At 49.1% G+C, this 13,944-nt stretch overlaps 1 protein-coding gene across 1 annotated transcript in view; it reads right to left on the bottom strand.

The window, feature by feature from the left end:
• Positions 1 to 608: 608 nt before the first annotated feature.
• Positions 609 to 13,944, bottom strand: part of Plpp4 (phospholipid phosphatase 4) — a 54,078-nt gene continuing 40,742 nt past the window's right edge. Inside the window, exons 2-3 of the mRNA XM_076834820.1 lie at positions 11,520 to 11,690; positions 609 to 808 (exon numbers count right to left, since the gene is read on the bottom strand). Of these exons, the coding sequence (XP_076690935.1) occupies positions 609 to 808; positions 11,520 to 11,690 (371 nt within the window). The remainder of the gene's footprint in view (positions 809 to 11,519; positions 11,691 to 13,944) is intronic.

Below are 13,944 nucleotides of genomic sequence, written 5' to 3'. Positions count from 1 at the left end.
GCTTCTTTGTTTTTATTGTTCTTGGCAGAGGTCTGGGCATGGGGGTATTTAGCTCAAATCTTTCTAAATAAGTGATGCAAAAAATGCGGGGAATGCTAAGACTGTCGCTCTGCGTTTCAAACCCACTTCACAGACACGCGCTGGGACACGCGCCTTTGCTCCCCGGTGCAGCCGCCGGACCCCCGTGGACAGAGCTGGCTTTGGCTGCGCTGTGAAACCCGCTGCAGCTGCGAATGACTTCGCCACACTGGACGGCGCGTCTTCCAGGTGGGAGGTTTTATTATGATTTACAACCATGAAGGAGGAGGAAGGCGATCGCTGTGGCGAACACCGGGTGGAGGGAAGCGGCCAGCCACGCCCACCCGCCCCTGCAGCCCCTGCCCTGGTCTTTCGGAGAGCGCTTCCGGTGTCTTGACCTTGCAAATTCGAAAACGTTGAAAGGAGACCTCGAGAGTGGCACGAAGACCGTCGGCAAAATGGAAGCAGAAGGGAAACTTGAGAAATAATGGATGAGAAACACACTACAGAAAACCTCTGCCACCGCGTGACGGCGTTGGGGGGGGGGAAGAGCGAGCCCCGGGGCTCAGCGTCCATCTCCCGGGACATCATCATACGGGGCCTTCGGTGATCCCCTCCAGGGGCAAGCTGGGCGCGCTGTCCGCCGTGGGCCTCTCCTCCTTCTTCAGAGAGGTGGGCACGCGCAGGCTGACGTAGGGCTTATGGCAGGCCGTGTTGGCCAGCGGCGGGTAGTGCTGTCTGTAGCAGATGTATGCAAAGATGAGTCCAATCACGCCGCCCACGAAGGAATCTAGGAAGAGCAAAGGGAGGAAGGCGTTACTCTTCATTTACACGTGGCCAGTGGAGTTTTCCAGGACGCACTTTTCCAACCTGCTCCAGGGACTGGTTTTCTGTAGGTGCGAATCTGTGGTCTCTGCAAACTGCCATCCCTCCTAGCACGTACCTGTGAGTGAGCACCTGATTCTCTCGCCCCTTTTCTTTCTTTTTTTTCACATCTGAGCATTGCAAGAATTTAGATCTTATTCCTGACTTAAAAAAAAAATGTTTTTGGATGTTGATGGACCTTTATGTTATTCATTTATTTATATGCAGTGCTGAGAATCAAACCCAGTGCCTCACACATGCTAGGCAAGTGCTCTACCACAGAACCACAACCCCAGCCCTGATTCCTGACTTTGAAGAACAACTTTAAATTCTGAAAGATTACCAGCCATCTCGATAACATCTAAATGCCTGTACCCGTGGGGGCTGACTTTTCTTTTTTCTAGGTGGGTCTCATTGGAGTCCCGAGATCCTGCTGGTGCACCACAAAAATGCAGCAGGTGTGCTGGTCTCTGCTTCCAGGTAAGTGGTTTCCCAGGGACAAAATGAACCCTGTCTGTGACACAAAGTCACAAAGTCAATAAAGCATCTGCAACATGCCAGGGTTGGCACAGTCAATATACCTCTGCAGGAGGGAACCTCACCCCTCCAAAGAGCTGCAGATCTCATCAAGTTGAGGAGGTGACAGACAGCAGCTGAGGCAGGGGTGGGGCCCCTGTGCAGGCAAGACAGGCCTCTCCACCACCACAGGGAGCAGCCATTCACCAAGGAAGGCATACAGCTGGTGCCCAGCAGCGACCCCATGAAACCAGGCCTCACTCAGTGTGTATGTGTAAAATGCTCTAAGTTGTGTCTCTGGATTATTCTTGCCAAAATATCCTGGCACCATGGAGAACCTCCCCATCAAAAGAAATTTAGGCTTTTATTAAGGTTGCTGTCATGTTCAACTGTCTTCATTGGGGATTTCCATTATTACAGTTATTATCTTGTATAATCATACAAGCCTCTTGTGGGAACTAGCATCTGCCCTGTTTTTCCCCAAACTCACTGGACTGGAAGCCCAGGGTCCTCATTCTGCAGCCTGTGCAGGCCCACGGTGCTGCGCTAGATTGGGGCAGCTCATTCCAGGCATCCTAAGTACCTGCCTCTGAGATCCCAGCTTTCACAGTGCAGCAGGCCCATGGGCAGAAGGGAGTGTCCACCTGGGCTCTGTTGAGGGGCCACAGGGCTCCCTAATGATCAGTGTTCAGGGCATAAGTTCCCAGCTTTCCCAGGAAGTTACACCCTGTTCAGAGACTTCAGTTTAAGTCACAAGATAATTCTCTGGCATCTGCTGTGGGGGAAATTTTGAGAGGTTATTGAAGAAATGTATCTTTCCAAAAACACCAGCTCAATGTTTAGATAATGTGCATCGCATTTATCAGTCTTTTTATGATTCTGTTACAGGTATCCAGGCTCTGTTTAGATCAATCAGAATAACTTTTGAGGAGAGGGAACATTTCTCTATTTCATTATCTTTCCTAGAATTGCCTCTACCTTCAGCATTTCTCGTAGGCTAATAGAAAAACATAAACATCCTATTATACAGAGTTTTAAGTTATTTTAAATAAATTCAGCCACATAGTGCATTTCAATTTACTGACCTACAATAGGAAAACAAATAAAGAGGTAATAAGTAAAAGAAAAGCTCTTTTGTTTCGGAAATTTCTGTGATGGCAGCCTGAACAGTTCAGAGCAGGGCACAGTCGCTGCTCTGGTGACCAGAGTATGGAAAGCAGCTGGTGATGACCGCTCAAGTGCAAACAGATGAAGCTGTTCTCTTGCTGGCAGAGTCCTTGCCACTGCTCCTAGAGAGCCACCCAAGCCCCTGTGTCATTCAGTGCTGTTCCCCTGGCCCTGCCACCAGCCCCAGCCATCCTTCCCACTCATTGTCTTCCTGTCAGTTGCTCAAATACACTTGCCTCTTCCCCTTTCAGGACCCAAAGGTGCTGTCCCTCTCCTGGACTTTTGCAAATCCCTTCTCCTTACCCTGTTTTCAATTTTTACTCATATTTCAGAGCTCAATTCAATGTCCCCGTGCAACGCAGTCCCTACCTGACCCCTGCCATGGACCAAGTCTCCCAGGTGCACACTTTGAGCCTCCCTATGCAGCACAGTGGGGAACAATGTCAACCTGTGCAGATGAGGGACATTTAACACTGGACTCAGAAGGCTGTGAGGACAGGGCCGTGGCTGCGGTTCCCTCTACACTGGATCAATACTTGCTTACAGCAGAACTAAGTTTGCTGATGGAAATAGATGCACAGTGCAGGTTGGACTGGCTGCTGTCCTGGGTGTCCTTGGGTGAGCCCCTTTCCCACCCTGTTCCTCTGTTTCATCTGCAACACAGGAACACTGAACAGGCACCTGCTGGAGAGCAGGGCCTCCTGAGGGAGAGGTCCAGGAGTGCGGTGCCCTGGGTCCACCTCTGAAGGCCACACCTGAGGTTCTCTGGTCAAAGAAGAGACTGAATAATTGCCCCTGCTTCCTGCCCTGGGAGTAAAAATCTAAACAGATGGATGTGGTTATGGCTGCCCGGCTGCCAACAGGCAGAAAGCCCAGGGGCACATCTGGGCATCTGCTCGGCCCAGAGCAGCCATCAAGGTGAAAGCAGGGACATTGGGGAGGCCGGAGGACACAGGCAGGCAGCAGGCTAATACCTACTCATCCCGAGAGGCACTGTGAGCCCTGCAGAGGCACCGGGGCCTGGAGGGTCCCCATGCCTACCCTCAGCCCTGACACAAGAATCTTCCTGCTGAGGAATCCCCAGCCCCTGCCAGGGCCAGTCTCTTTACCTTTCTCAGACCAAATGGAGGTCTCAATCCCCACCTCCCTGAGCTGTGATGGTGATCTAATAATGCTTCTTCTAAAGGCAGTGCCGTAGAGCACGTCCAAATAAGACCCAGGACACAGTCCCCACCTCTGCTCTTCTCATGCTGTCCTCTCATGTCCCTCCCTGACACTGCCGGGGGACTTCTGATCCTCCGTGCTGCCCCGTTACCTAGCTCGGCTGTTCTCTCAGCACATCTGAACTGCACACACAGCACCCAGGCCACTCAGTGTGTCCACCTCCTGAGCTCAGCCTTATTTTCATAGCGTTTAAAATAAACTTATAATGAATTTAAAAAACATTTGTCACTCACTGGATTGTAAAGCAACAGGAGCTCTGAATTCCTGAGCAGGTATAATTAACATGATCAAATGTTGTGGCTGCTCAGTGATGAATCTCTTCACATTGCCCATGGCCACCCGCCCACAGAAAGTGCCAGAACTACTTCTAATTAAGGTCTTAAAGTTGCACCAATGCATTGTTGTGTTTTTTCCTCCAACCCCAGGGAACAGCCTCACCGGGACTGATTTTTATTAGCATCTGAAAAGATTCACAATATTTACATTTGAGCCGTCCACACTATCAAATAGACCAAAAAATGAAACCTACAAAACACCGCCGGAAGACTTCGCCATGGTTCTGCATCCCATGAGGTGGACCACTGACCAAGGGCACCAAACTTTTCCAAGTGTACCTTTCCCAGGTTATGGATGCAGCAGCCTAAAAGGAAAGGGCCCCTCCTGCCAGCTTAATGGAACGCCATATCCCAGGTGTTTGGGGGGTTCAGGAAGCTGTCAGGGCAAGGACAGTTCTGCTCCAAGCCGCCTCTAGCAGAGCCATCGCAGCCTCGGCTATTACAGCGGTGGGAATAAGATCCAAGAAATGACTTTCTAAGGGGCTTGTCATTGAGGGCCTCAAGCGGGCTACTGCAATCTAGATGAATCACATGCAAATCCTGTTGCAGAAAAGCAGACAGGAAACAAATGGCTTTATTAGGGAAAATAGTCTGCTTGATTTGACTTCATCCCGAATATGGCAGCATGTGAATGGAGGGCTGGAAAGGGAGATGGATGGATCTCAGTGTCCCTGGAATTCAAAGTCCTGCTGCCTCCTCACTTGCTGCTTTCTCTCAGCACACCTGTACTGCACACACAGCAGGCACCAAGCGCGCTGGCCAGGACTAGGGTGCAGACTGCACAAAACACACAAGTCCCAAGGGCGAGACAGACATTAAGTATTTATTACGGCAGCCCTAGGAAAGGAATCCAATACCTACTGTGTGCCAGATCAACAAAAGAGACCTAACTCTGCTTGCATGGAGACTGTGTTCGAGTGCAGGACTCTGCAAGTGATGAGAACCTTTCATTTCCAGCTCAGCCATGCTCTGCAGCTGCTGTTCTCTCAACACACCTGTACCGCACACACAGCACCCAGGCCGCCCAGTGTGTCCACCTCCTGAGCTCAGCCTTATTTTCATAGCGTTTAAAATAAACTTATAATGAATTTAAAAAGCATTTGTCACTCACTGGATTGTAAAGCAACAGGAGCTCTGAATTCCTGAGCAGCTCAGCCGTGCTCTGCAGCTGCCATGCACCACACAGTGCAGCCTGCAGTGGACTGGCTGGGCTGCAGGGTGTGGGGCTCTGCTTGGGATGCCCCCCACAGGTTAAGACCTGCAGGATGTGCCAGAATCAGCCAGGGGAAGTGCGGAACGGGGCAAGGAGAGCGCCCAAGATTTCCAGGCAGAGGGAAGAGTACACAAGAGCACTAAGGGAAGAAGGGCTTGGCGAACCTGAACTAAGGAAGGCCGTCTTTTACAGGGTGGTGGTATCTTTGTGGGATGCAAGGACGTCACAGCACTCCCATGTCCCATTGAGGTTCCATGAGCCCCCCGTGTGGAGCAGGACCCCACTCCCACTCTAGGCTACCACCTGGGTACCCTGCAGCCTCACACTATCACTCAGGGCTGCGGCTGAGTGGTTCTGTCTAGACCTGGGCGGCCTCTTCATAGTCATCTACACAGGGCAGCGACTGTTGGGGGGGAACGAGGTGAGGTCAGTCACAGGGGACCGAGGATGCCCGAGAGTGAGCCTCGGGAGTCTGCTGTACCCAGGGCTGGTGGGGGCAATAACAGAGCTCCGAGAGACCCTTTTCAAGTCACCTCATTTAGAGACTGCTTCTGAGGGCCCAAGGGAAGCCTGGTTAACTGTGTGTCCCTCAGCTGCGAGAGACAGACAGAAAGACGGGCAGAGGGGAGGGAAGGAGAACCCACGAGAGACCTGGGTGTTGCAGAGCACCATGAAGCTTTGACAAGGGTTTCTCCAGAGAGAACAGCCTCTGCCTGGCTATGCTGAAGCTGACAATCTTCTGTGGCACACGCAACAATCCAGTTCAGGGGCCAGTGCCCGCCTCTGCACACCTGCAGTGGCAGGACTGATAATCTCCTGAATTCTGGTCACTACATGGAAGTTCCTTTCAGATCACTCTCACAGCCCAGTCAGGGAAGCAAGGTGAAGGCATGGGCGGCCATGTTGAAAACGCCCATATGGGGTCTACAGGAGGGACGTGGGGGCTTCCCACCCTCGGCTGGCTCTTGGCCTGAGTGGGAACAAGTGACTGCCTCTTTCCAATAATAAAACTCCACTTAGGCACCCAGGATGGCTTCAGTGACCTATGATGCAAAAAAATAGTGCTGCCCAAGCCCAAATCCCACAAGGAGATCCTGGATCCAGATGCAGGGTCTCAGTGGGGGCTCATCATCCTGTCCCACAATCAGGCAAAAAACAGTCTCCTGCCACTGCCATCTAGGACTGTCCCCTGGCCAGAGACCACAGGCACAAGTGTGAGAAGCAGATGCTGGCCAGAGACCTGCTCTTCCTCTGCTGCTACCTCGCTCAGGAAGGGTGCAGGTTTTAGAGCTAAAACACCCAGTGAAACACAGAGACGAGCCCTCTCCGAGGCGACACCTGTCAACTCCCTGCTTCCAGTGGACCTGAAAGTAGTGCATCACAGACATGGGCCAGCCACCCAGAGTTAGCATCAGTCCAGCTGGTTCTGTGTCCGGACAAGTTTTGTTAAAAGTCACACCTGCCCCTCCCTAGGCCTGTGCCCCTATATTTCCCTCACTTAATAAAACAGCAGACTTGTGTATTTGGAGTGTGCCAGGGGGCACGAAAAAAAAAAAAAAAGAAAGAAAGAAAGAAAGAAGAGAAATAAACCAGAAATAACAGAAAATAATCAGGATAACCAACAGAGCAAGTCATTTGAGATTATGGGCTATTTATTGGATGTGAATATGCAATGGAGCAATCAGATGTATTTCCACATTGGGCTCTATTGCTTAAATCAAACTTGAAATGGAGTCAGAAAACCTCCTAACATTAATGTTGATTATTAGTAAATTAATGACTGAAGTCAATGACGAGAGGGCCTGGGGCAGTACTGATGCCCACGGGGCTCTATACAAATTTCCAGCCCAATAGATGGCCCCTGCCCATGGGGGCAGCTCAGTCCATGAAAGAAAAAGTAGCAGTTTATCTCATCAGGCTCTGGCCACAGCAGTTGGAGGCCTAGCTGTTCTCACCTTCTCTACCCAGGAAACTGGATTCCTCCCTAAACTGTGCCTTGGGGGCTGAGGGGCAGGCCTGGGCGCATGCCCTCCCCTGCAGGGCGTCCCAGGTGCAGCTGCAGCCGGTGCAGGCCCACTGTGGACCCGAAGCCTTGCTGCCTTCTGGCTGCTGCAGGAGAACTGCAGGGCTCCTGGGTGCACCAGTGTTAGCAGTAGTGGGAATGGAGCAGCGTTCCAGCCTCTGCTGCTGTTTATAATGGTGACGTGGAGAACACACTGCGGGATGCCCAGCACCATTCTGGACAGAGTGGCTCTGAGGGTTCTCATGTGACAGTCCTCCTCACCCCCAGACTACAGCTTCTGCAACAGGCAACACAGCCCGGGAGGGAAGAGTGCAGCTGTCAGGTCGAGCAAGATTACACTGAGAGAAGGAAAGAAGTCGAAAGCATCTTAAAGGAAAACTCAGATTGGACATGGGATGGGTCAAGTTGGCCGGGAATCTCCTCCCCAGGGAGTTCCTCCTTAAAGAGCACAGGGAGCACCCTGGATGAGACTTATGAAGACAGGGGCTTTGCCCAAGCAGAAATTCTTAGAACCCTAAGAGCTCTTCCACCTCTGCTGCTCTCCTATATCAGGAGCACCCAACAACCTCCACCATCACCTTCTGATGGAGAATCGGATCCCATGTCACTCACATAGAGGGGATTTACACCTGAGCTTCTGACGGCTATTGGAAAAGCTATCAGGGTGCCTGGGTGGCTGCACAGCTTGGGTTTATCTGTTCTGTAAATACTGCATTCCAGATTTAGGAACATGAAAGGACAGACACTAAAATCATGCTGACCTATAATTACTTATGGGATCAATTAATAAGCATGTCAGACTAATTAATATCTACTGTAAGAATCTGGTAGTAAGTTTTCTTTGCATATTAGATATAAATACCAAAAGTAATTTTAATAGTCATGATGTATGTAGTACTTAAAAATTATCTGTAGCCTTAAGTTAAAATACTTTATATTTTGAAAGACTGAAGAAGATTGACAGTAAAATCACTATATTAAGGGACTTGTCCAAAAGAAACACTGTGGCCTTATAATCTATTGTAGAAAATATGTGTTTAATTTAAATGGATGCAGGTTGTCTGTAAAGACCACTTAACTACGCAAACTATTAAGTAATAAATAGAAGCCAAGGTGCAGCTACAAACTCCATGACACAGTTCATACACTAAACAGTTTTTTTTTTTTTTTTTTCCAGCGTGAGGCCCCGAGCCTCTGCCTGTCAGGTCATCATCCTGATGGTCAGTTTTCTGTTGGAAGCACCTACTTGGTCTCTCACTCCCCATCACAGTGGACTGCTGAATTTAATCTTATTGTTTGTGCTCAACTTTTGTGTGCTCTTAAAAACAGCTTTATTGTAAGCAAATGCATCTCCTTAAAAACTTAATGAGAAACAAAAATCTTTGCCAAATCCTTAAAAAATATTTAGATATAACTGAGTGTTGAATGAATAAAGTTTCTCATTCCCAGAACATCGCTGCTTCTTACCATGAAATAAGGGAAAGAAAGACAGGGCCTTGGCCTGATGTGGATCAGGACCTCAATCTTGGCAGAACTGACCTTGGGGCTGGGTAACACCCTATTGAGAAGGGACTCGTAGGATGTTTAGTATTATAGTCCTTAGCTTTAACCCTCTACCCATGAGATGCCAGGAGCATCATCCCAACGTTGTAACAACCATAAGGATGTCTCTAGACATTGACAAATGTCCGGTCAACCTCTCCACCCCTACAACCAGTGTGGACAGTGATGGCCTCATAAATGAGACTCAGGTAAAGTAAGCCTGACTCAGAGTCCATAAGAGGATCCAAGAAAAGGCATGTTCTTTCCCTGGCTGACTCCAGGGGAGCAAGCTGAACAGATTGTGGCAGAGCTGGGCTGGCACTGGGAACATACCACTGACCTGAACCAACTCATGCGAGTCCAGGTTGGCTGCAGAGGTCTACCATCACACAGTGCCACCTTACTCCTCCACCAACATGGCCCTTAGCATCACTAAACATTATTTCTCTTGCTTTGCTTTTCCCTTGGAGTGGTCACAGTGTTTCTCCACTGCCCAAACTTCCTTTCTGTTCCTCTTGGACAGACCTGTTTTGAAGTCCCAGTTGTCAGCAGACCCTGGGCACACCAACTGCATCTTGAATCCATCAGCCCCTAAAGCCAAGATCTCCATTCTTCCATGGTGGCCACATTGCTCAGCCACAGAGCAAACAGTAACAGATCAGGTTAGGGTCACAGAGTGTTCAAGAAAGACCAACCTCACGTCTTAGGTTTTTAGTACAAGGTCACTACACAAGGGCTCTTACAACCTCCAGTAAAGGAAAAGTCTATCCAATTTTTAAACTCTTAATCATTTCCCAAGTCCAAAGTGGTTGAGTAAAAGTGAAAACCCAGTATTCACAGCTCACAAACAGATCATGCTCCAAACCAGTTGTTTGGGAAACACAACACAGTCTCCTTAGAAACAATGCGCTAAGGAATGGTGATACCAATTTGCATTCATGTAGGACATTTCCATTTACAAAGTACTTTTGGGTCCATTATTTCATTCAATCCATGAGACAGCACTGCGAAATATTCAGGGATTATAGTTCCTATGCTCATAAAAAATGTGCTTCACAGGGATGCATGAGAAGCAATCTACAGAGGGCTGTTTGGCTCATACTATTCTTCATGGGCAGATGACCTAACCACAGGGACACCATGATTCTGTGGGAAACATCCACAGTTCCCAGGGCACCTTTGGTATGCCAACTGCTGTTAGCCCAGTGATTCTCTCCTTTCTCCTTTCTTGTGATGTGAACTTATATCATCTAGAACTTCATCCAAGTCATTGGATGAATAACGAGGGCAGGCTCAGGCCAGAGTCCCGGGGTCCCCTCCTGACCACCTCCCCAGAGGGCCTCAGACCTCGTTCATGCCTGGTGCATCATCTGTCTAAACCACGTGTCAGCCTCTCTTCCCTTTACCCTGCACCCTCCAAGTCAACGCTGTTGCTGGAGACACACAACACCCAGGGCATGAGATCCAGGAGGGTGGACCTACAGCTGGGAGGGGGTAGGAGAAACGGAGGCAGCACTGAGAGGAGGAAGAAGCCCCTAGAGAAGATAGAGAGAAGGTGCCCTCAGCCAGCAGTTGTCCTCATCTCTGGCCTCTACTGGCCCCTACTATAGGAACCAACTGCTGGAGGGGAGAGAAGAGGGCGGCCCCACAAGGCAGCTGGCTTGAGAAGCAGGGAAGAGGGAGGAGGGGAAAATGCAGTAGCAGGACAAGGGAAAGGGAGGAGGTTGGGGCCACAGTCTGGATGGGGAAGGCAGGTGCACTTACTTTGCTAAGTGACATGGGCAGTGGAACTCTACACCAACACTTCTCAGACTACAGAAAGGATAGGGTTGCTTGATAACCATAGAGATTCCTGACCACCACCCCAGAGAACCTCACCCCACCCCGAGAGTCAAACTCCTAGTTCAGGATCAAGAGGATCTAAGGACTGGCATCTGGGAAATGATGCCCTAGATCTTGCTGCCCCTGGAGGCCAGACCCTCTATAGATGTCATCTCTCTGTTCCCTGTTTGCTGGGGCAGATGATGGCTGTCTTCCAAGCAGACTGTGAGCTATAGTTTATCTGCATGGGGACACAGCAAGCCTCACTTGTTTTTTGTGATTTAAATTTTAAAAACATCCCAGGACTAGAGGCCACCTCACCCCAGTCTTGCAAGTGCTGCTAAGAACACTGCTGGGGTTGTCCTTGGGCTGGATACACCCAGGATCCAGGGTGAGAAAATCATCCTGGTAGACTGTACATGATATGGGAAAAGAGCCAGAAAACCACTTGGCACCAAGTCTGAGGACTGAGTCAAGTGACCCAGCAGGGAAGTCCCACTAGAGTTTGAGGCTAAGGTGACTACACTGAATGCCTAACATCTTGGCAGGACTTGAGAAAAGTCTCTTTGAACAGACAGCAAAAGAAGAGTTCCAATTCTGTCCCAGCAAGAGCAACATGAAGGTCAGAACCCACTTGAACAGGCACCTTGGCTTCAAAACCGTACCCACCCTGGTTTCTAATGTTGGGCACTTATTCCTCCTCCCCAATTAGGTGTAATCTCTATACCCATCCATGGAGGAGGAGGAGGAAGAGGGGATTGCCATGAGGATGGGCAGGCCCTGGGCAGGGACTCACCTTGCCAGTGATGCTTGTAGTCACACATGCGGGACAGCGCGATCATCATGGCACAGTACAGGGGCAAGATGGCGGCACAGAGCCGCCAGCTCTTCCCCCGCCCACTCTCGGTGAAGCAGTGCAGCTTGCCCGCCAGGTAGAATGTCGTGAAACCAAGGCCCGAGAAGGCAACTGCCAAAGAAAAACAACAGGTGTTACTCCAGTAGGTGGAGAGTGGCAAGTTCTCCTGGGCATCCTGTCTGCCATCCTGACATGCCAGGGCCAAGCCTTGGGGGCAGCCTCTAGGCAGCTCACACTCCTGCTGTGACACTGGAACAGACTTCCAACCACGAGGCTGGACTTCTAGGCCTGCAGGTGAGCACCTGCTACATTTTATTCACTCATTGGACAATGGTTTAGTGGGTATCCAGTGTGTGCTGGGCAGGCTTTGTGCTGGGTGGGAGGGATGAGAAGAAGCAAGAGATGCTCTCTGCCCTCCAAGGGCTCAGGTTCTGGTGGAAGGACAGTGGTCATCCTGATGGATAATTCTAATATAAAGGGTTACACTCTACAAGAAAAAAAATATGCATAAAGAACAAAGGACTTGGAGGACTTCTTGGATTTGAAGGGTAAGGGAGAGTCGGGACAGAGATGAGGCCCAGAGTTTTGGTTAGGGAGACAGTGTGTAGTGGTGGCGTTCATGAAGATGGAACTTGGAATGCTATGGAGGAGCAGAGCTTGATGGAGAAGCCAGTGAGACGGATCTTGTTTTCTCATAGAAATAACAGCCATTATTTCTTGGAATTAAAAAGACAACTCATGGCTATGCCAAATCCATTGTCAAAAGCATGAAGGTTGGGGATAGCCTGAGACTGCCATCTAGTCATCTGCAGAAATGTGGATGAAAGGTCATGGATGGACATGGTGTTAAGTGAAATGGGCCAGGGACAGAAAGAGATACCACATGTCCTCACCCCATGTGGAAGCTATGAAGTTGATCTCACAGAATTAGAGAGACTAGGGAGGGCAGGGGGCGGGGGAGGTAGAGAGCTTGGATAATGGGCACCAAAATACAGTTAGATAGGAGGAATTAGTTCTCATGTTCTACAGCACAGTAGGGTAACAACAGTCCACAACAATTTTATATTTCAAAATATCCAGAGGTGTCTAAAGTTTCCCAAAACAAACGAGAAATGTTTAAGGAGATGAAATGCTAATTCTCCTGATGTTATCATCACATATTGTATACAAGTATCCAATTATCATATTCTACCCCATAAATCTTGACAAATACTATGTGTCAGTTAAAAACTAAGAAAAAGAATAGCTGGAAAAACACACAACTGGAGCTCAGTGCCATTTCAGGTGGGTTTCTAAAGACGTATAGAACAGTGGTCCTCAACCCTGGCTGCACATGGTGTCACCTTCAATACCTTTACCATCTACTGGGTAGCCAGGTGCCACTGTGAGATGTTCTGTCTGTAGTGGTCCTGAGTGGCCCCTGTTGTGCATATGTGAATGCAGGTGTGTGCAGGAGTGTGCAGCTTCCCAGGTGACCCAGATAGCGGTCATGACTGAGCCTAGAAACTTCCACTGAAGCCAACTGCTGCAGCTCCTTGGCTTCTCTGGACACCAAACTACCCCAAACTTGCCCCTTGATTAGAAAATCCTGAGAGGAAAGAGCTCACAGGTAACCAGCTCACACAGCGACTTGGTAAATCAGCTCTTTCAAGGAGTCAGTACACCAGCAACTTTAAGGACTGCCCAAAGCCTGGGCCGCAGCCAGGAATCCTGCAGCATCTTGGTGAAAATGCAGACTCTCAGGCTCACTCCAAATGACATCTGCGTTGCACAATATCCATTAGCAATCTGTGTGCACACTGCAGTCTAAGAAAGCTTTGCTTAGAACACATCTGACGTCTGTATAAGAGAGCTCTAAGATCTACCTTGAGGTAACAGTGTACACTATGAGGGAAATCTGGAAGGTGCTCTGCCCAAAGTTCTCTACAAACATGGAAAACTGGAAGTGATGGGTACAGAAGCACGGATAAGCCAGCTGTGGCATTTCTATCCAACGGACTCTGAGGCCACCATGAAATACGAGATTGAGTAGCAATATGGCCAATACCTAGGGTACAATGTTAGGTTCAGAGGCAGGATTTTAAATTGTAGGGCCAAGATTTTCATGACTGTAGTACATAATAATGAACAGCCTGCAGCCTTTCCAAATTATCTCTGAAAATAACAGATCTCAAAAGACACCTTGGATATAAATATAAGCTTACTCCAAAGCAGAACTTCTTCAGTCCCAGAAGTAATAAGGTCACAGTGCAGCTTTCCCCTGCCCCTTTTGGTTGGTTTAATTATTTGTTTTTTAACCATTACATTGTGTTGACACCCCCACAACTGTAAATTTTAATTATAATTATTAGCACATATTAATTGT

This window comes from Callospermophilus lateralis, chromosome 15 (assembly GCF_048772815.1).
Source record: "Callospermophilus lateralis isolate mCalLat2 chromosome 15, mCalLat2.hap1, whole genome shotgun sequence".
Classification (NCBI taxonomy): domain Eukaryota; kingdom Metazoa; phylum Chordata; class Mammalia; order Rodentia; family Sciuridae; genus Callospermophilus; species Callospermophilus lateralis.
Note: the sequence above shows the minus strand (reverse complement) of the source record. Positions and strands in the feature narration are given on the sequence as shown.